Source organism: Ammodytes marinus (assembly GCF_949987685.1).
Source record: "Ammodytes marinus genome assembly, chromosome: 20".
NCBI lineage: Eukaryota > Metazoa > Chordata > Actinopteri > Uranoscopiformes > Ammodytidae > Ammodytes > Ammodytes marinus.
In genome coordinates, this window is record NC_137224.1 from 15,598,162 (window position 1) to 15,617,999 (window position 19,838).

At 41.7% G+C, this 19,838-nt stretch overlaps 1 protein-coding gene across 1 annotated transcript in view; it reads right to left on the minus strand.

Annotated features, from left to right (window-relative positions):
* The window catches only part of dnah9 (dynein, axonemal, heavy chain 9), a gene marked incomplete at both ends in the record, with an annotated part of 157,544 nt that extends 138,810 nt beyond the window's left edge, over window positions 1-18,734 (minus strand). The window contains 18 exon segments of the mRNA XM_080048562.1: window positions 1,943-2,051; window positions 3,471-3,617; window positions 3,847-3,973; window positions 7,915-7,983; window positions 8,195-8,309; window positions 10,437-10,587; window positions 10,893-11,009; window positions 11,433-11,600; window positions 12,289-12,522; window positions 13,716-13,927; window positions 14,617-14,747; window positions 16,084-16,242; window positions 16,352-16,548; window positions 17,578-17,991; window positions 17,995-18,054; window positions 18,057-18,080; window positions 18,082-18,107; window positions 18,692-18,734. Coding sequence (XP_079904688.1) covers window positions 1,943-2,051; window positions 3,471-3,617; window positions 3,847-3,973; window positions 7,915-7,983; window positions 8,195-8,309; window positions 10,437-10,587; window positions 10,893-11,009; window positions 11,433-11,600; window positions 12,289-12,522; window positions 13,716-13,927; window positions 14,617-14,747; window positions 16,084-16,242; window positions 16,352-16,548; window positions 17,578-17,991; window positions 17,995-18,054; window positions 18,057-18,080; window positions 18,082-18,107; window positions 18,692-18,734 — 2,503 coding nt within the window.
* Window positions 18,735-19,838: the final 1,104 nt, after the last annotated feature.

The window sequence follows — 19,838 nt, forward strand, 5'->3', positions numbered from 1 at the left end:
ACAAAAAAAATACTTAATCAATTGGCTACGGACATTACATGATCGCCATTTGAAGGGGAGAAGTGTTAAAGACATGTAAATCACGCTGATCACGTCGGAGAGACACAGACTGTCAGAGGATCAGAGGGGACATGGTGGGGAGAGAGAGCGTCTGTGCCGACTCCGGAGCAGGTTGACAGTGGCTAATAATGAATTAATCACGTTTAAATTAGCATGTGGATGTAAATGTTACTATGCTATGGTTTATATATGTTAAGCAGTGGTAGGCCTATATGGCATTGAGGGGTGTAGGGCCTAATTCAATAAATTACTCTAGCTATAATCAGTGATTATCAGCAGAATTCACGTTTTTATCTTTAACGGCCGTTTTCTCAAAATGAGCTTTTTCCAATACTCTGAGAAAGATATCTCAACTTCTAGACCACTGACATCAACCAAACTTTCCATAATCATTCATAGCACTATTTTAAAGGTTTTTACAGAAGGATTTGTTAATATATTGTTAATTGTCTGATTTATGATACATTTTCCTCCTAAAAACATGCCTAAAATGCATTTCTAAGACATGTACATAGTATTTTTTGATTTATTAAATGAAAAAAGGCTGTATCCAAAATCTGTAAAAACTTTTGAAACTAATATGTGCTTAAAATAAAATAGAGATTTTAACTCTGGCTTTATCCAACATCTCAATTTTTTTCTCGAAAAATGACCCAAATTTACGCATAATTGGTTAAATATTGAAATATTTGCATATGTAATACAATATAAAAGAAAAACATGTAATACAAAAAGTAATTGTGTTAGTGTCAGTAATCAACTGGCAAAGTTTCATGATGATATCTATAAGTTAAAAAAAAATCCCTATTCACCTGGGGTGTCTCGCCTTAAAGAAGGTGAAGCTCCTAAGAAGCTACACTATGGTACAAGGTCACTGCGACTTAATGTTTAACATCTCTTACAAGGTCTCATTGTGTCTGACTTTCTCTGCATTGCCATGACATTAGGTTTTCTATGTTATATCATGTCTGCTGAGGCACAAGTACAATCAGCCTATGACTTTCAACATTGGATCTTCTGACAATGTTTAATGTTTTAATTCTATTTTTGATCATTTTATCATCCATTTTATTATTTGCAGTGTGCACTTAACCAAAATGTTTTTCAAAGTGGCTCTGCTATCATCGATCACTGCTGGCAACAGCTTAGCTATTGTTCTGCTTCAACTATTAATCAACAAGACAAGAGTGTAAAGTCACGCTGGAGGCTCAGTGTTGGCGCTTTGAGCCAAATGCTAATGTCAGCATACTTACATGTTAAGCAGGTATTATTAATCAAGTTCACCATTTAGGTTTAGATGGTGAGCATGATGAAATGTGCTAATCAGCAGTAAACACAAAGTACAGCTGAAGCTGATGGGAATGTCATTGGTCTTACAGGTATTTGGCCATAAACCAAAGTAGTGGAAACATTGTGATGTTGATTTGTTGAATGCACTAGAATAAGAGTTAAGGGGATCTTTTAATTTACTTTATATTCAAGGGTGGATCTTGGATACCTATATCAATTTCCATGGCAGTCCAAAAGTAATTGAGACACTTCAGTCTGGACCAAAGTGGTGGACTGACTGACCTGCAGGTACTGAGAGACAGACCAGCATTGCCATCACTAGAATCATTTCCATATTGTCACAAAATACCCAGGCTGGTTATTCTATCGGTAACACAAATGCAATTCCAACCATCTTCATTTTACTCGGGTGGAGGTAGAAAACTCAAACAGGTTTCTCAATCCCACTTAAACTAGCGTCATGGCTGGATACCAAAAGGCAAGTATGTTGTTGTTTGTTTTTTAATATAATGTGGGTTAACAGACCCTTTGGCATTAGAAATGAGTCATTACTCAAGTGATGTATCAAGTTGTTGGCAGCTACTGTCCTTACCTTGGCTGTTCCAGTTCAGACTCTCCTCTGCCTTTTTAAGCTGAGCGTCAATGTCCCTGAGCTGGCCCTGAACCAGAGGTTGCTCCACGTCGAGCACAGAGTGCATCACCTGCAGTCACACAGTGTGTGGGGGAGAGAGAGAGAGAGAGAGAGAGAGAGAGAGAGAGAGAGAGAGAGAGAGAGAGAGAGAGAGATGTGATTGGATTTTCAGCTCCCCTTAAGTGTGTACAGAAATATCATCTCAATATAACTTGTGTGTGCGGCCAGTAAAAGGCCAAGCAGAAGCCCAGAGCATGGAGACAGGATGTCATCCTCATTAAAGTCAGCGTTTCTGGATAGTTCCATTATTGCCATGACTTAATTGGACTTGAACTCTGAGCTACCTGGAGCGATGAAATGCTGTATTTCTAAAGTGTAATCATCTCATTGAGGGAGCTGGGATCATGTGGGTGAGCTTTGGGGGAGCTGTCCTCTGTGCGCCAGCGTTAATTACATCAGTGATTGCTCCTGTATTGTTTTACGCTGCAATAAAATTGCCATTTTACCCCCGTGCCCAGTTTCCATTAAGACAAACAGTAAAATTAATTGTGATGGTGTATCTGGCAAAGAGAAGCCTATTTTATGTACTTGCTCTTTTATAAGCAAGTAATTTAGTGACTGCACACACAATGCACACCCTTATTAGCATAATTTGAAAATAATATTCAAGATATCAAAGTAACAAGTTGGAAATATAACTAGAGGGTGGCGCTTATTGCTAGCGGAATAAATCATCAGGATACATACTCTGAGCAGCATGACTTTTCCAAGCAAACTTAATCGAATCTAACTTACCTTTTTAAATTATATCTTGTGAAGAATAACATTGAATTTGTGACCTCATGGTTTCCCTCATCAGGCTGTCCTCTAATTATTTACTATCCATCCTCTGGGGATAGTGAATGGTCCTGCCACATTTCTGGTCAATCCATCAAATAGTTAGTTAAGGTGACGATGAACGTTCCCATTAAAGGGAGCTAGCACATCTCAAAAGCATCATACTGACTGACATCTATTTCTTTCCTTCGTTGCTATTGTGGCCCCTCCCTAAACTGTGATGTCACAGGAGGAGACTTTCAAGTGATTGCTGCAACCTGTAAACCAGTGGTCATGTGAAGAGGGAACAGCAGGAGCCTGTAGTAGAAGTCAGATTTCCGTAGGTATAGTTCTGAGACAGACAGCTATGTCTACTCTAATGCAAGCAAAGTCTCAAATTAGGCTATATATTTTTGAAAAGTACACATCCAAAGTAATAAGACCTGTCATTTGACCTGACAAGACAACAAATATTACAATAAGAAGACCATATTCAGGAAAGTAACGCTAAGCGTGAACTAGCTCATTTTGCGATATGAAAGCAGCTTCATGTTTCGATGGTGAAAAGTTTCAGGAGCTCTTGCGCTAACTTATCACTACGATGATGCTGGTTGTATTTTTTTTTACCCAACCATTTAATTGAATGTGTATTTTATTGAAAATCAAATCAAACCTTGTTGTATCGGCCAACAGCGAGCTCAAGGTTGGCCACATACTGCCACAACTGCCCCCTGGTGGCGTAGATCTGCACCGCAGTTTCAGGGATGGCCTCGGTCCGCGTGGCCTCCAAGTACTTCACTTCCCTCAGCACAGACGCCAGCTAGGAAGAGTAGGAAAGGGGAATTAGAAGCACTAGAAGATGTATCAATACATTACAACCAGGCCATTACATCATACAGTACTTTCAGTTTGTATCAGTGCCAATATTTTAAGCCCAAATTCCCAATAGTGAATCACTTGGATCCTGTTCGCAGGTATTCAAAGCATTAAAAATGCAAGCAGCCTGCTTTCGGATCACTTGTTCTAGCACGTGGGCGCAATGTAAGAACCTGCGGGTTGAAGTTGACTGCGATCAGCTGAGTGGTCGGGTCTCTGCGGATTAATGGCAGGCTGAGGTTGTACTGAGAACTCTCGCCCACGCTCTCTGTCCATGTCTCATACAGGCTGCTGGAGTGACTGGAAGAGCACAACACAAAGAACACAATCTGCCATCACAATCAAACAAAAGTTATTATCACAGACAAAAAAAACAATTTGTATCTTTTCCAATGCCACGCTATAGCAACGTTTCATATTCCCATTAAAAGGGGACGGGGATTTTATAACACAAGGGCCGCGGGCGTGAAAGCGGCTCACTTTATGGAAGTTAACACGATCAGCAAAACAAGCCGCTAAAAAGCATATGATTTGAGAAAAATGTTTTTCTCAATCCTCAGAGGATGTAAACAGAATGAGAGGCGTGATTGGCCTGGTCCGTGTCAAGCAGATAATACGGGGCACAGAGGCAGAGGTGGCGCTGAAGGAGGGCTAGGTGTAGGCGTGGAAGGGTGGGGGAGAGGGGGAGGAGGGGTAATTTCAGGATAAACGCTGATTCATCCGGCTGGGAACAGAGAATATGTCAGGGCTCCGTACAGCTATATCAATCTGTAAATAGCCACTATTATGATGAGAACTTCAGTGCATGGCGCGGTGTGTGCTGTGCTCCTTATTGGATTTCGGCTGTGAGCTTCATTTCCTGATAGTGGCACCGCAGACGCAGAGGCAATCAAAATGCCTCGGTCATGGCCATAAATCACGGCCGCATTTTGTCTGTGGGGGTAATGAGTGAGCATGCCCGTCCCTGGTTCCTGGACCGGAATATGTATAATAATGGCGGCGTTCATTGCAGGCAGCGGCAGGCGATTATTACGGCATAACAAGGGCTCTAATTTCTGTCGGGAGTAAATTGAGGGCAAAGAACTGCTGTTGTTCATCATTCCATTACTTTTGGGGGGTGGGGGGGACATGAAGGGACACCGTGATATTATAAAGTGTACCAAGCATAAGGAACAGGGTGTGTGTGTGTGTGTGTGTGTGTGTGTGTGTGTGTGTGTGTGTGTGTGTGTGTGTGTGTGTGTGTGTGTGTGTGTGTGTGTGTGTGTGTGTGTGTGTGTGTGTGTGTGTGTGTGTGTGTGTGTGTCTGTGATGATGCATTCACAAAAAGATTTATTTAGGTTCTTCTGGGCAGGTTGGCAGGCAGGCGCACACACACACACACACACACACACACACACACACAGGCTTTTATTATATACCGTATTTCTCAGCTTTAACCTTCCACAATGCATACCCAATTTTAATCATAAATGTGTAATTTAACACTCATAATAATCTAACCTATAAAAAGGGTAGCGACAAATTAAAACTGACAATATCATTTAATCAACAAACTATTTTCTCATATAACAGATCAATCATTTGGTACAGAATAAAAGTTCCCTCAATGCATTGACATTCACACTGCTTGTTTCCTTCTAATGAATTGTCAATTTATCATAGAAAAAACAACAAATTTGATACAATTAATCTATAATAATTTCCCTGTGATTAATTTCATGTCTATCTATTCTATTAATTGACTAATCCTTTCTTATCCTCTAGCTTGAGAACCAAACTGAATTCAAAAAACAAATGGCAGTGAAATGCTGAGGACTCAGGGCAAAACATAGACTGCACCAATTTTCATTGGTGTTGCCTGATATTTCTACAAACTTAAAACAAACAGTGTCGTCAGCGTAATTCAAAAGTGCTGGAAAAATCTGTCAAAGTGCTACACATGACTGGTTTAACACCATCTAATCAATATTTTATTTTATACTGACCATTAATAAATTTACTTTGCAGCTCTGTGCAGCACATTTTATAGGTGCCAACATTACAGTCAAGAATGGGTCTCGCGAGCTCTCCATCTGCAGTGATGATAATACAAAATGACCATGATTCAAATGCATTTAAATCTCTATTTACCAGTCATGACTCAGGATCCTTACATTACCCCCACAATCAAGTTGCAACCTTAAAGTTGCCCTGTTGCAAAGTAAAAAAGAGGCAAAATATGATCACCATGTGTGGTGTTACTCGACTATGTAAGAGAACATTGTAGAGATAGAAAATCTCTCTGTCTTTTTTACTCTAACACAACTCAGAAGAGCATTTGGGCCCCAAATGGGATGCTTTATCTTGCAGCTTCTGATGTTGCATGTGGTCTAAAAGGCCATTTCTCACTTGGCACCAGTGAAGAGTAACAGAGCATATGGGATTATGGGAGGCCTGTGAAATAATCTGCCGAGCAGCGCCGCGGTAATGAGAACATAAATCATGCCGGGAGCTGCATGTCTTCATGCTATTCCACAGGGGGGGCTGCTTCATAAATGTTAAGACATTCAACACAAACGGTTTTGCTAAAAAAACAAAAAAAAACAGAGCTGATCTGATTTCCGTTGTTGGCTTTTATGAGATTTACAGTTCAATAAGGGGAAATCCTATAATGTCACTGTCTGTTCTTTTTAATCTTCCCCTCTTTTCTTTTACTACATACACGTAAGCAAGGGCATAACCATGTTTTTTGGACATGGGGGGTCCCAATAACAGCCCTGCTCAAGAAGTTTTCACAATTCTATATATGTGACATATACTGTATATGACCCCTGTTGGTAACACTTTATTTCATGCATGAAAATGCATGAATTCATCCATTTAGTACTTCATGAACTATCAGTTATTCACTAGGATTTATGGTGTCTCATGCATGATTGAACAAAGGAACACTACATTTATTAATGGACCAGCTAAAGTATGTGTATCATCATGCTTTTTGAATTAACATATTACTGATGACCATGTCTTCTACATGGATAAGTGACAGGTCAAAAAAAATGTTTTGTTAAATACCAAGTGTTTAAATCATGATGAACTAAGCGTTAATTTTCCGTGACTTCATAATGTGTGTCACCCTTCAAATAAAGTGGGGACCTGGTCATTCAAGTTTTCATCACTAGTTTTTAGTTTAACATGCACTGGTGCATGCATTTTCTAGTATTGCACTATTTATGTCATATTCCTTGTTTATAATGTTTTATATGAAGTTATCTATTGTTTTTATATAGTTTCTTGTGTTGTGATATTTGTATTTTGCTTATATTGTACAGCCCTTTCAGACATTTATTTGTGAAATTGGTCTATAATACATTTTGATTGGTTGATGATTGGTTTTGTGGGCCCGCTAAATTTGGGGGCAGCTAACTGTACAATTGGGAGTGTCACACGAGTGAAAATAGATTGAAAATAACAGGAGGCAAATGTTCAGTGTTCATAAAAGGTCAAATTTTCTAGTTCACAGTGGGGGGAGGGCGGGTAGTCTTTTCTGTGTAAAGGCCAGGACACACCAGCCCGATAATCGCCGTCGTCAAAAAAAAAGACGAATCTGTTTGGTGTGTGCCGTGACGTCGGCCGACGTAGAGGTCGTCGGCCGACGTAGAGGTCGTCGGGCTTGTTTTGAGCCTGTCGGCCGCCGATTGAACGTGTTCAATCGGCGGCCGACCGTCTTTCATTTGGAGCAATTTGATTGGTGGAGGGCTAGCGAATCAGTGAAGCCCGGAAGTGAGGCGGGTAGCACAAACAGCTAACAACAGCTAGCCATCGTTTTAATGTGTTTGTTCGTTTCGTTTTGCGAGTACTCACATGCATCAACCCTTGTTGACTGCTCGACACCATGCTCGACACTCTCTGCTAAAAATTGTGCTCTTATGGTCCATAAATATAAATACGTATTTCTATCTATGTTTATGCTCTAGAGAGCTGTCCCATCATTTCCGGCTTTCGTATTTTTTCGGGCCACAATACAGATTAGCGCCGCCTGCTGTTGTGGAGACATTACAAGCGCGGGACGTACGGAAAATAAGCAGTCGTCTCGGTGTGTTTTTGGGCCGCGACGGAAAGACTGGAGCTTCCTGAAACGGCGACTCCAGTTTTTGGGTAGTCGGAACGTGTCGGACTGGTGTGTCCTGGCCTTAAGGGGACACAAGCATCTTTGCATGATGTCATGTAGTGCAACACACCAAGTCAAGATCTACACACACCTGTCCAGAAGTTGCATCATCTCCTCATACTTCTCAATGACCCTGGCTCCTTCTGCAGACTCCAGGCACCTGTAGGGATTATAAAAGTTTACTACTCGTGCAGAGGTGATATCCCATATATATTTCCAGTGGCCAATATTCCAATACATAATCTCTTTTATGGGGCCTATAAAACAGCTCACAGTACGAGTAATTCACATCGAGACCACTGAAAATGCATTAGCACACCCAAATTCATTGTCTAATCTGCCATGCTGGAGACAAGAGGGGGGAGACTCACGGGTAGTTAAGTTGTCTGAATTTGGAGAAGGGGGTCTGGATGCGCTGCTGTAGCTCCTGGGCCCATCTCAGCCCACCGGCTACTGCTGGCATATTCTTATTCACTGGAGTCCCACCTGAGGATGTCAAGAATGATTACCAACTCATACACAGATAATTAAAAGCAAAGTCAGAGAAAGACTGCTTTAAACTTAACTCATAAGGTAAGGCTGCACCAGAGGGGACTGTACCAACTCATTTCCCAGAGATTCAATTAATATGACATGCTGCATTGCCTAGAATACATTCTGGTGTGGTATGGTGATGGTTTGGCCCACAGCAGCAAATAAAAATCATTGTATGACCTGAGAGATAGCTGAATAACTAATGTAAGGTCCATTCCTGCACTTATATGCTGGCTTAGTATGCTATGTGGGTATCTTTATTGTTTTCTATGGGTGTTTTACCATAACATACTTCGTCAAGGTGAAGTCATTAAGAGCTATGCACGGAATTATGTGTAAGACAAGTAAGTTTATTAAGCACTTCTTCAAAGCACACAGTTACAAAGTGCTTTGTACAAACGAAACATACATGGAAAATATAAATGGAAAATAAAATAAAAAATTGATTACAATAAAATACAGTGCAAGGAGAGACAAAAGAAAGTTGAATTAATTGCACAGCACACTGAGAGAAGAATGGAGTACAATGAAATTCTAGTCACAATGAGAGACAAACCAAGACATACAATGGAAATCAATAAAAAGACTTTCATATAGAAATGGGTTTTAAGAAGACAATTAAAACAGTGCAAGGATTCAGCGAATCTGATTGATTGATTGAAGAAGACTGGTTTGATTCCAGAGAGCTTGGGATAAAAACAGCCAAAGCACCATCTCCTTTTGTTTTGCAGTTGGAGTCTGGGTTGGATAAAAAGGCCAAGCTTTGAGGATTTGAGTGGTCAAGTTGTCAAATGAGGAGCAAAGAGAGCAGAAATGTACGGAACTTGGGGGGCGAGGTCATGCAGGGCCTTGTATGTAATAAGCATTACAGTGTTTCCCCTAACTCTTTATGGCCAAGGCGGCCGCCTTAACGACAGGCCCCCGCCTTGACTACCAACCAAGCGACCAAAAATAAATAAATTAATAATTTTTCTATTTTTAGTGCTGCACAATTAATGTACTATCAAATGCAATGCGTGCTTGTGCATGGTCATAATTGCGCGAAAGGCCGAGATTTGGGGCAAATAAATGTGCATATGTGTCTACAAGCTGCTCTGTGTGTGTGTTTGTGTATGTGTGTGCGGCTCTGCACGCAAGACCGCTCCCCACGTGACTGCATGCAGGTAGGAGAGTAACGAGCAGGAGCAAGCCAACACTGAACTGGTGACTAAAATAAACGTAGCGCTGCTCCATAGGGATATTAAGATGAACAGAAAGAAGTGCTGTGCAAAGCTAGGACAGTTTAAGAATCCACATCACCATGGCAACACAACCTATCTATCAGCTCAGACAGGGCAGAGAAAAGTTTGATGAATGCATGACAGTGATGGCCCAGGAAAGTTTACAGAAGTTCCACAGTGCTACTGTCTTTGACCTTTGGGGAAAACAGATTGTATTTATTATTTCAACTATTGAGTTATTTTTAAAACAGCATGCTAGTGTAGGCCAACGAGATATATTTTCTGAATTTTCAATGCTGCTTTATGTTTATGTTTTAAATTAGGAAATACATGTTCAAAAACGACCAATAAGCTCTGTATTTCTTTTTCAGGTTTCTTAGCAGTAAAATCAACAAAGAAAAGATTTCCTGGGCGCTTCTTGATATTTTTCTGAGCTCCTGCGTGTGTCATAGGGCAACACCAGTTTTTGAATGCTGCCCTACTGAGAATTACAGAGAGACTTTTGTCGAGCTGATAGGCTTAATCAACTTTGTCAAGTCTTGAATGTAACCGATATTCATTTACTGTATATGGAAAAGCTATGCACTAAAGCTTACTTTCTTAACCGTTGCTTTTTCAGTGTGATTATGGTAAACACATCAACAAGTAGCATTAGCTCGTTAGTCGTTAGCTCTTCCCTTCCTCTCTCTCCTCTTATAGGCTTCTGATTGGCTAACATTTCGTCTTCATACCTGATGTATCTTAACACTCTATTGGGTCCATAAATTTGCAACACAGTGTAAACCTTTGCTCACTTGTGCGTTTCTCTGTGAGGTGACAAAAATATGTGAATGTGAGTGAAATGTAGGCTGGCTCTCACCCAGCTCCTCTGCAGTGTGGATGCGTTTGTCATAAAGGAGTTTGCAGCAGTCCAGCTCTTTGTCAAACATGGAGACGAGGACAGAGTATCTGTCCAGAGCATCTATGGCCACTAGGGGGCGCTCCAACAAGCTACCGAACATATCCACAACCTGCAGACATCAGATAAGTGAGAGGGATTATGATAAATGTATGTGTGAGTGTGTGTGTGTGTGTGTGTGTGTGTGTGTGTGTGTGTGTGTGTGTGTGTGCGTGTGTTCGTGAGAGACCTTGACTGTGAGTGTGTGTGCATGCTTGTGAGTATGAGTATGAGTATGAGTATGAGTATGAGTATGAGTATGAGTATGAGTATGAGTATGAGTATGAGTATGAGTGCTAGTGCGAGTGCGTGTGTGTGTGTGTGTGTGCGTGTGTGTGTATATTTCAGAGAGAGACACAGAGGGAGATGAAGTCAGACCTTGAAGGCATGATCCGTTCCAGAGGCGTCCTCAAAGGCCTGACAGAAGAGGGCCCCTAGTCGCCGGTCTGTGTCATCCACCTTCAGATTGAAATCCCTCACGTCTTCTTGGTACTCCTGTGGGGCCAGGCAGCTTAGCTTCACAGACAGACTAAACACCACACAGCAGCAGTGCGACCTGACGCAGAGCCAACACAGCATATTCCCTTTCCTATCTCACTGACCCCAAGCCGTCCAGCAAGGACCACGGACTGGGGTCTTACAGGCAAAGGAAATTGCTTTTCTCGCTATAACTCAGGGACATCTTGGTTAAGCAACTCTGACGATGAACAATAAGAGTCCATTTGGCCAGAAAAACTATTTTGTCTTTGCAAGCCTGAGAAAATAAAGAGCATGTTCTGGGAAGTATTCACGGGTAAAAATCTCAATGTTATGAAAATTAACTGACCTTCAAAGTTGCTCAACATAAAAGTGCAGCCAGATTTTCTGCATGCAAGTGGCCAAACCCTTTATGGGCCCTGGGATGCTAATACTTCATACCGTGTTGTTGAGGTCCAGGCAGTCATAGGGCTTCTCTGTGAAGACCTTATAAGTGTTCACAAACTCTTGGTAGAGCGACTGGACCTGCTGGCTGAGGGCTCGGCCTCGGATGCCTCCAATCTCCAGTTTCTCAAGCTTCAGCAGGTCGACCGCTGTCAACAGGATGTACTAAAGGGAGAAAGAAGAGGACAGTTATGCAAAACTGCATAGTTATTGCAAAATTCTCCAACATGTTAATCTTTGAGTCACAGTTGACATTTGTCGAAACTTTGAAGAAAATCCCTCAAAGTGTAAATGAGATACAATGACCTACAAAATGAAATCAGTTTTCCTCTAATCAAAGTGTGAATTTGTGCATAAATCCCTCAAAGATGTTCATCATGAGATATTGCATTGATGAAGCATGAGGTCACAATGCAAACTTTGAAGAAAATCCCTCAAAGTGTTCCTGAGATACTGCGATCACAAAAATTACCCGGACATATGTACAGGATGTACAGTGTGTTCTGTGTATATACAGACGGAAGAAAAGGCAACCCGAAAACATAATGCCTCCCTCCAGCCATTGGCTGTCACCAGCGCAGAGACACAAAAATGTGGACATTTCTCAAGGATTCAGACCCCTTTCAGTTATGAATAATATTTCCATACGGGGGCGCCTTTAGCTCAGTTGGTAAGGCGTCCCCCTCCCGGGCCGGGCCCAGCAGCAGACCCGGGTTCGATTCCCACCTGCGGTCGATCTCTGCATGTCACTCCCCTCTCTGCCCCATTTCACCTCTGTTTCTCTGCACTATCAAATAAAGCATAAAAATGCCCAAAAAATATCTTTAAAAAAAAAAAAAAAATCCATACTCACCTCAATGGTCCTGACTCTTTCAATGAAGCGGTCTAGTCCAGAGAAGACTAACAGCGGGGAGAAGTCCCAAGGCCTCACCAGGCTGCCGTTCCTCTGGTACTGCTTCAGATTGGCCTTGCGCTCAGCGTACGTGCTCCTGAAGAGCAGCAGGATCTCCAGGCTGGTCTGGACCTTCAGCAGACTCTCTGAAACCTCTCCTCTCAGAACCTCCTCTGGAACTAGATAGACCCTGGCCTGGTGGTGGAGAGCAGTAACACGTTGGTTCAATTTGTGCTATGGTGATGGCAAAAAAAAATCTAGTTATTAATACCCAGTTTTAAAACAATTCTTAGGTTTTTAAAAACCTAGAAGTTGGTAAGGCAAAAAACTTTTCAGGTGGCACCTAGGTGGTTTCAGACAGCGAGCGGTGATACAATTCAGTATTTGAATGAGCTGTGAGAGGGTGGAACTCCCTGTAGACTGCAGTTATTAAATACACTGGATCCTGCTACTACAGCTGGCTGCTATCCACCTTCTTTAATCTCTTCAAGGAATAAATAAAGCTATTTTCTTGTCATTACAAAAAAAGGAAGTAACTACAGTATTTTCCTCCTACTCACTGAGGAAACATGAGTCATTTAATAACTACTGACCATCTTCGTTTCACCAGCAAATTGTAAGGTCAAGAAGGAACAAAACATGTCAGTGGTAAATCTGCCACGTGATCATGCTTGCTGCGTGCTCACACAGGACAAGCTGCAGCGCTAGTCAGATTTTTGACTGCAGTGGCAAAAAGCTGTGTGAGCAGCAGCGGTCCTCTCTCCTTCCTCCATCTGTGGTGTTTATATAGTATAGGAAAACATGGAGGCAAACACTCACTGATTTAAAAAGCTCCACAATCACTGTCCACATATTGTTTGGGGTAATTTGGTACATTTACCACAAAATAATAATAAAAGCTAAAATGGTCTATGTGAGGGAGGGGGTGGGGGTTATGTATGTATTGTATGTGTCTACTTATTCTGTTTTTTGTCCGTATGTGAAAACAATTGTAAAATCATTCAAATGAAAGTAAAAAAAAAAAAAATAAAGCTGTTTCAAAAAAAAATATTAAATTTGATAGCACAAACTGTGAAAGCCTTCATAGCTGAGCAGATGAAGTGTGACCACCCACAGAAAAGTTTTTGTTGTTGTTTGTTTCTTCAAATAAGCCCACTGTTTTTTGCCTCTCCTTGCACTGTATTCATTTTAATCTCTGAAATGTTATACATTTTAAATTGTGCAAATACTAAAAAACTAACCTATAACCTAAAGTAAAACTTCATCAAGACAAAATCCAAGAATTAAAATATGGTACCACCCACCCACCCACACAGAACATTTTTCACATAAAAACAGGCTCCTGGGATTGGTTTGCCCCTTGACACAGAGAAGAGAGTTAAGTTGACCTGTTGTATGAGGAGGTTGCATGTCTCCTGCAGCAGAACGATGAGGCGTGCTGGGGTGTTGTAGTATCTGGAGTTGGCCCACACCAGGCACACTGTGTGCATCAAAGGACCCATCTGACCCCTGACCTCTGGAAACTCAGAACTCTCCATTTCCTCAAACAGGCGCTGAAGGGGCCTCAGGTAGGTGCAGATGTCCTTCGCCTCCTCCAAAGCTGGAGAACGAATATGTGATCGAGGTGAGTTCAAGCACGAAACATTACACAGGAAGAATGTAGACCAATCTGGCCTCATTTCATTTCTCTACATTGACCATGTTTACATGCACAGCGTATTCTGACTAAGGTCCATACTCTGGTTAAGAGAATAATCCAAATAAGGTATTTCCATGCGCAGCAGCTAAGGGAATAAACCAGCGACGTTCACTAGTAGCGGTAGAAGCGTCATGACGTCTCATGCCTGTGCGTTCTTTTACGACAATAATCCCCGTCCCACCCAAGGAAAATTAACACTCTTTATGTCATTATTGTTGTCTTGCTTTGTTTTGTCAGCCAAAATGACACCTCTTCTATTAAGGAGGTTTACACAATGGTTTACACACGCTAGTTCAACAGCTGTAAACCAGGGAATGAGTTGCATACTGCGACAAATGCCGAGAAAAAAAAACAGTCGAAATATGCGATTATGGTGTATACATGCCAAAGTAATGTGATTAAAATCGTAATACTCCAGTTTATGCGATTATGGCTTACTCTGACTATGTCCCTATTCTGATTAAGGTGAGCAGAAACTGCTGTTTACATGGCAATGTCTTGTTCGGAATATGATCTTAATGGGGTAAATATCACTGTATTGCTGTGCATGTAAACGTGGTCATTGTCAAGTGTCTACATTGTTTCCTTACCTGCGAGGACATCCTGCTGCATGTTAGTAAAGGCAGGGGAGTAGCTGCTCTCAACTGCTTCCAAAAGCATCGCCATCTTAGTCACCTTGGAAGATTTTAACTGGGTGTGAATGCACTCCAGATCCGCATATCTTCAAGGAGAAGAAGAAAATGGAGAAGAAAAATATTTTTGTCACACTCTTGAACACCACTGGATTGGGTTGCACAAGCTATTGGTATAAAACTCTCACACCAAATAAGAGTAAGCCAGTTCTTAGTTTATAACTAAAAATTATAGTAATATAGGTTAAATACTGCTACTGACACAGTTTGTAGGGCTGTAGTTAACACACAAACCACTTACATTCACAAAACAACTTTCATGTACGCGGAAATTCCCCCTTATTCACAGTTTTTATGCAATTTAAGTCTTTATTGGAGTTTATTACAGGTTGAACTAATGAAGGTCACTAACAATAACTAAAAATGCCAGTAGAATGTAGAACCAGAATAGGCCCATTGAAGTTTTCTCTCTTACCTCCACCTGTCTGTTAGCCTGGTCCTACCAGACCATCGTACTTCATTGCATTTTTACAAAGGGTCTGGAATCGCTTAATTGACAAACATTAACTCACTTGAAGGCGGGTGTCTGTTGAAGTTTAAAACTATTGGATCTGCCAACCAATTGCATAACGTTTGGCCGTGATGTATGTCATGCGCCGGCTTCTGACTACAACTAAAACTCATGTCATTGTTCTCAGCCACTCCCTCTGTTCGCTGATTGGACCGCAGAGAAAACCCACAAATATACTGCAGACCCAGACTGATACTGAAAGGGAATGACAATTGAGCGGAAGTACGTAAGCGGGCGATGCCAAGCTACATGTCTGTGGGATTCCTTTAAATACTTGTGGCTATCGTACAGCAGCAGGATCAATATGAGCGTCTCCAATGTCAAGTGCAGTGCAGTGACTTCATGTGCGGTGTATTGTGAAAAAAATGTGTAGTAGAGTAATGTATATAAAGTGAGATGGAGATATCCAATTATGCTTACTATTTTACGCATTAATGCATATGTGCAACCAGAGCGGATGCAATCCTTATCTGCATATGTCCAAGCAGAAAACAGATGGAGAACAAGTCTTTGTCACATTTGTCATTTGTGCAGAGGAAAGACAAACAATTAAAGCGGAGGATATTGCCGCCGCCTTCACGAGATATAATAAGAAATGGAAAGAAAGCACTGGGCTCCAAATTGCATTTTTTCACTTGATAGCACAGGTGTTCTGAAAGTGGAATAATTAGTGTTACCGGCACGAAAAAAACTTATAATAGAATTTCACTTTGGGGTTCATGAAGGGACGTGTTATTTTCACACATTCACGACACCGGAACAATTACTGTGATTTCCAGTGGATATGTAGTGTGTGTGTGTGTGTGTGTGTGTGTGCGTGTCTGTGTGCGTGTCTGTGTGTAATAACAGCTGACCTGTTCTTCCAGAAGAGCAGCTCTGCGTGTGGTGTGGGGTTCTTGCCTTGCAGCAGAGCCTCAGAGGAGTCTTTCTTCAGGACGGCACAGATCTGATGGCTCCACTCAATCACTGCCGACTCCAAGGAGTGGATGATGCTCTCGTCCACCATTTCCCCCCTGCCAAGTTTCACAAGGAAGACATTTTTATTCTTTTGTATGTAGACGCACGCAGGACAAATGATGCATTGACATGAACCTCTCTTGTCTAGGTGTCACGTCTATTTACCTTTTGTCTGTCTCCAGGGCAGCTTGCTCCACTCTCTCTGGGCTTGCAGGGAGAGGCAGCAGAGTCTTGCCTTGGACTTGGCCCGACACCACAAACACATTGTTCTTGAGGGAGTGGACGTGGCGTCGGACGTCCTTGGAAACTACCCGAGGCCATTCACCGTGGTTTCTTCTGTTGGACAGCAGAGGGGCCACAATCTAGAGGAGTAAAAGGAAACAGGGGGCCGAATGAAATTGTAGTTTGGCATCATGTTATCTCTTTCTAAATGTATTTCTCTCTCTAAATGTGATAGGCCTATAGACCTTATTTATGCATCACTAAATGTCTACGGACCAAGAACAATCTATCCATCTCCTAGAAAAGCCCTGATTTGAAACCTTTATTCTATTTGTGAAGATACCAACAATGGTGATTTTACTGGTTTTTTCGAACCCTTACTGATTTGGACTTGGTCCTGAGTGAAAAACCTCTTTACCCTGACTGGTACTAACAGAATAAGGTTTCAACAAAACTAAAACTGTCTGGACTAGAGGTGAAAAAAGCAGTGAAATGTCTATTATTGTATTTTCACAAATAGGATAAAGTTATCACAAAACTGTGTTTTAAAGAAAATGTGGACACTCTGAAATAATTTAGTCCAAATTAGGAGGCTAGACAGCTCTTAACTATCCCTCCCGAAACGTAAATTAAGCTAACTTCAGCTTCCTCAATGTTTGGTAATTTCGACTTGGCTAACGTGCCAACTTTTCGGAAGCTATTCTTGCTAGTAGCCTAGCCAAAGCACACAAATAAATGTAGAGTAAAAAAACCAAAATGTCCCTCTAAAACGTTGGCAAGTAGAAAAACAAATCATTGCACCACTTCAAACCGAATTATTTACAATTGAGTAGTTACTAAATTGCAATTGATTTGGCAAAAAGTGAAATAAAGGCTTGAGGGGGCGGGGGGGGGGGGGGGGGGTACGGTGTCAACAGGCCCCGGCTTATAGGTTTGTAGTTGAGTGTTAAGTTAAATATTTTCCGTAGTAGGCTAATGTAGTGGAGTTAAAAAGAATGTAACTTGAATGTTTTGTTTGTTGAATGTAAACGTTGTGGCATTCAACAAACCAATGTTTAACATTTTAGCTATTGACCAAATTTTTTTTTTTTTGCTAATGGGTCACGTCACGTGCCCTTCGAGAGCCGTCCAATCATTAACACACAGTACTCCACCGCTCACTGACTCACCTCCTCAACCATAGCAGAAAACTGCTCCAGCGGGGCGGAAGACAAGTCTCCGTAGACCAGGTTATACTTCATGGAGGCTGCACTCAGCGCTGCTTTGCGTAGTTTCACAAAGTACACTGCCTTGCTTTTGGAGCTGGCTGAGGCGGTGGTGTCGGCGGTCTGTAGCTGCCCCGCCGCGGTCACAGACACCACCAGAGTCCTGTGCTGCTCGCCCGCTCCGTCCAGGAAACCCCGCAGCACCTGCAGGTTCTCCTCGCTGGACACGCACTGCTGCCATCTGTCCCGCTTCAGTTTGAGAGTCCTCAGCACGTAGTCCCCTATGAAGTCCAGTCGATTGTCCTCGGCAGCAGGCTCCTCCATCCTGTCCCGGGTCTGTCCCAAAGGAAAGTGTATGCAGTGATTGTGTCTCGGCCTCTATAGTAACGCTGCAGTGTTTGCATTAATCACGCCGTTGCTTAGGGAACAAGGACGACCTGGAACTGACCCAGGACCAGGTCATCCCACACTGACACCCATTGTTCCCCTGCAGCCTTTTGTTTGACTTTCAGACGAAATGTATTGTCAAAGTGTATGCCCACCTGCAGAACAAGTGATCAAATTAAGCTCATAGCTTATTGGGCCATTAGGCCCGCCTATTTAAAGCCCCCCTGCAGCCTGCAGGGGGGCTTTAAATAGGCCTCTTGTTTATTGATACTTCCTGCGGTTATTTCACCTTCACTATGTTAGGAGGGATGAGTTCAAGTTAAAGGTGGACCGAGGGGTCAGTGATTCCGGAGAATGATTGTTGTTAAAATGGGTGAATATATCCACTTGTGTGTGTGCACTGAAAGAAATCTGCAAATACACAGCCTAGGCTCTGTAGACAGGCATGTTGGTATAGTGGGCCCCTAGGCTTCCCTTTCTTACATATCTGTTTACAGAGCATAGGCTGTTTAGGCTATTAACAGATTGTTTTGTCAGCGCACATAGAAGCCTAGATGACAAGCAGGATATCGTGAGGAGATATTCACTGAGTTTGACAAAAAAATATTTTGACAACAAGCGTTTTCCAGAATCACTGATTACGACTTTAATCATGCCGTTGCATAGTTGACATGGGCGACCTGGAGCTGACCCAGGACCAGGACATCACACTGTCTTTCCAGTGAAAGACCCATTGTTCCCCTTCAGTCTTTTATTTTTTTGGACTTTCAGTGGAAAGTTATTGTCAAGTGTGGCCACCAGAAGTGATCAAATTAAGCTCATATTGGGCCATTATAACATTTAAAGCCCCCACTGCACCCTAAAATGGCTTTTGGTTATTGTTACTTCCTGTGGTTATTTAACCTTCACTGCAATGTTATGGGGGATGAGTTGAAGTTGAATGGGACCCATAAGCATAAGGAGATTTTATTGTTAGCACTAATGGCCAATCACAGCAACACTTATTGCTTCTACAGGACAATAAAGCCAAGTCTCCACTGGTGAGATGTCCCAGTTTTCGAGTGAGGTCCGATTTAAAACTTTGTCTCCCAGCAAACCTCAGGGTAAGCAGCTTAGGCCTACTGATCAAATGTTTTTTTTAAATATAAGGTATATTCTACCATCTCGGTTCTAAGTTAAAACAATGTTTATGCTGTGTTTGTATTGAATATAGTGATATATTATAAAGGCTTGCGCATTTGTCATCTTTGTTTTTTTTTATCAAACAATGGTACCGAGTTTCATTCCTATACTGCATAGTGTGGGTCAGCTAAAGGAATGTGTGAATGCAATTTGGAACAAACTGAAATAAACCGTTGTAATGCTTAAGTAGTGTCCTACATCACCAGCAGAAGTGTTGCACTCAAGCAGAAAGTTGCACTGCAGCAGAGGGTGTCAGTAACTTATTTTAAATCAATACTACAATTTAATTTAACTGCATGTTGATGGGGGGACCTATTGAAAAAAATAAAAACAGTTACATTAGACTGGAAAAACGATATCTGAATTAGGATATTCCAGTCACACTTAACCCGTTTTCACATTTCATATTTTCACATTAAAGAAGTTTTGGGGAGTTTTCCCTTATCCAAATCCAAAGGGTCTAAGGGTGGATGGGAGGGTGTTGTATACTGCACAGACTGCTATGCCCCCCAAGGCCATTGTTTGTGATATTGGGCTATAATAATAGAATTGACTTGACTTGACATCCATCTGTTGGAAATAAAGTGTGCCTATAAAAAAAACATCTTACTTTCCTTCATCAGCATACTAAATTAACAGTTTTAAGTCCATTAAAT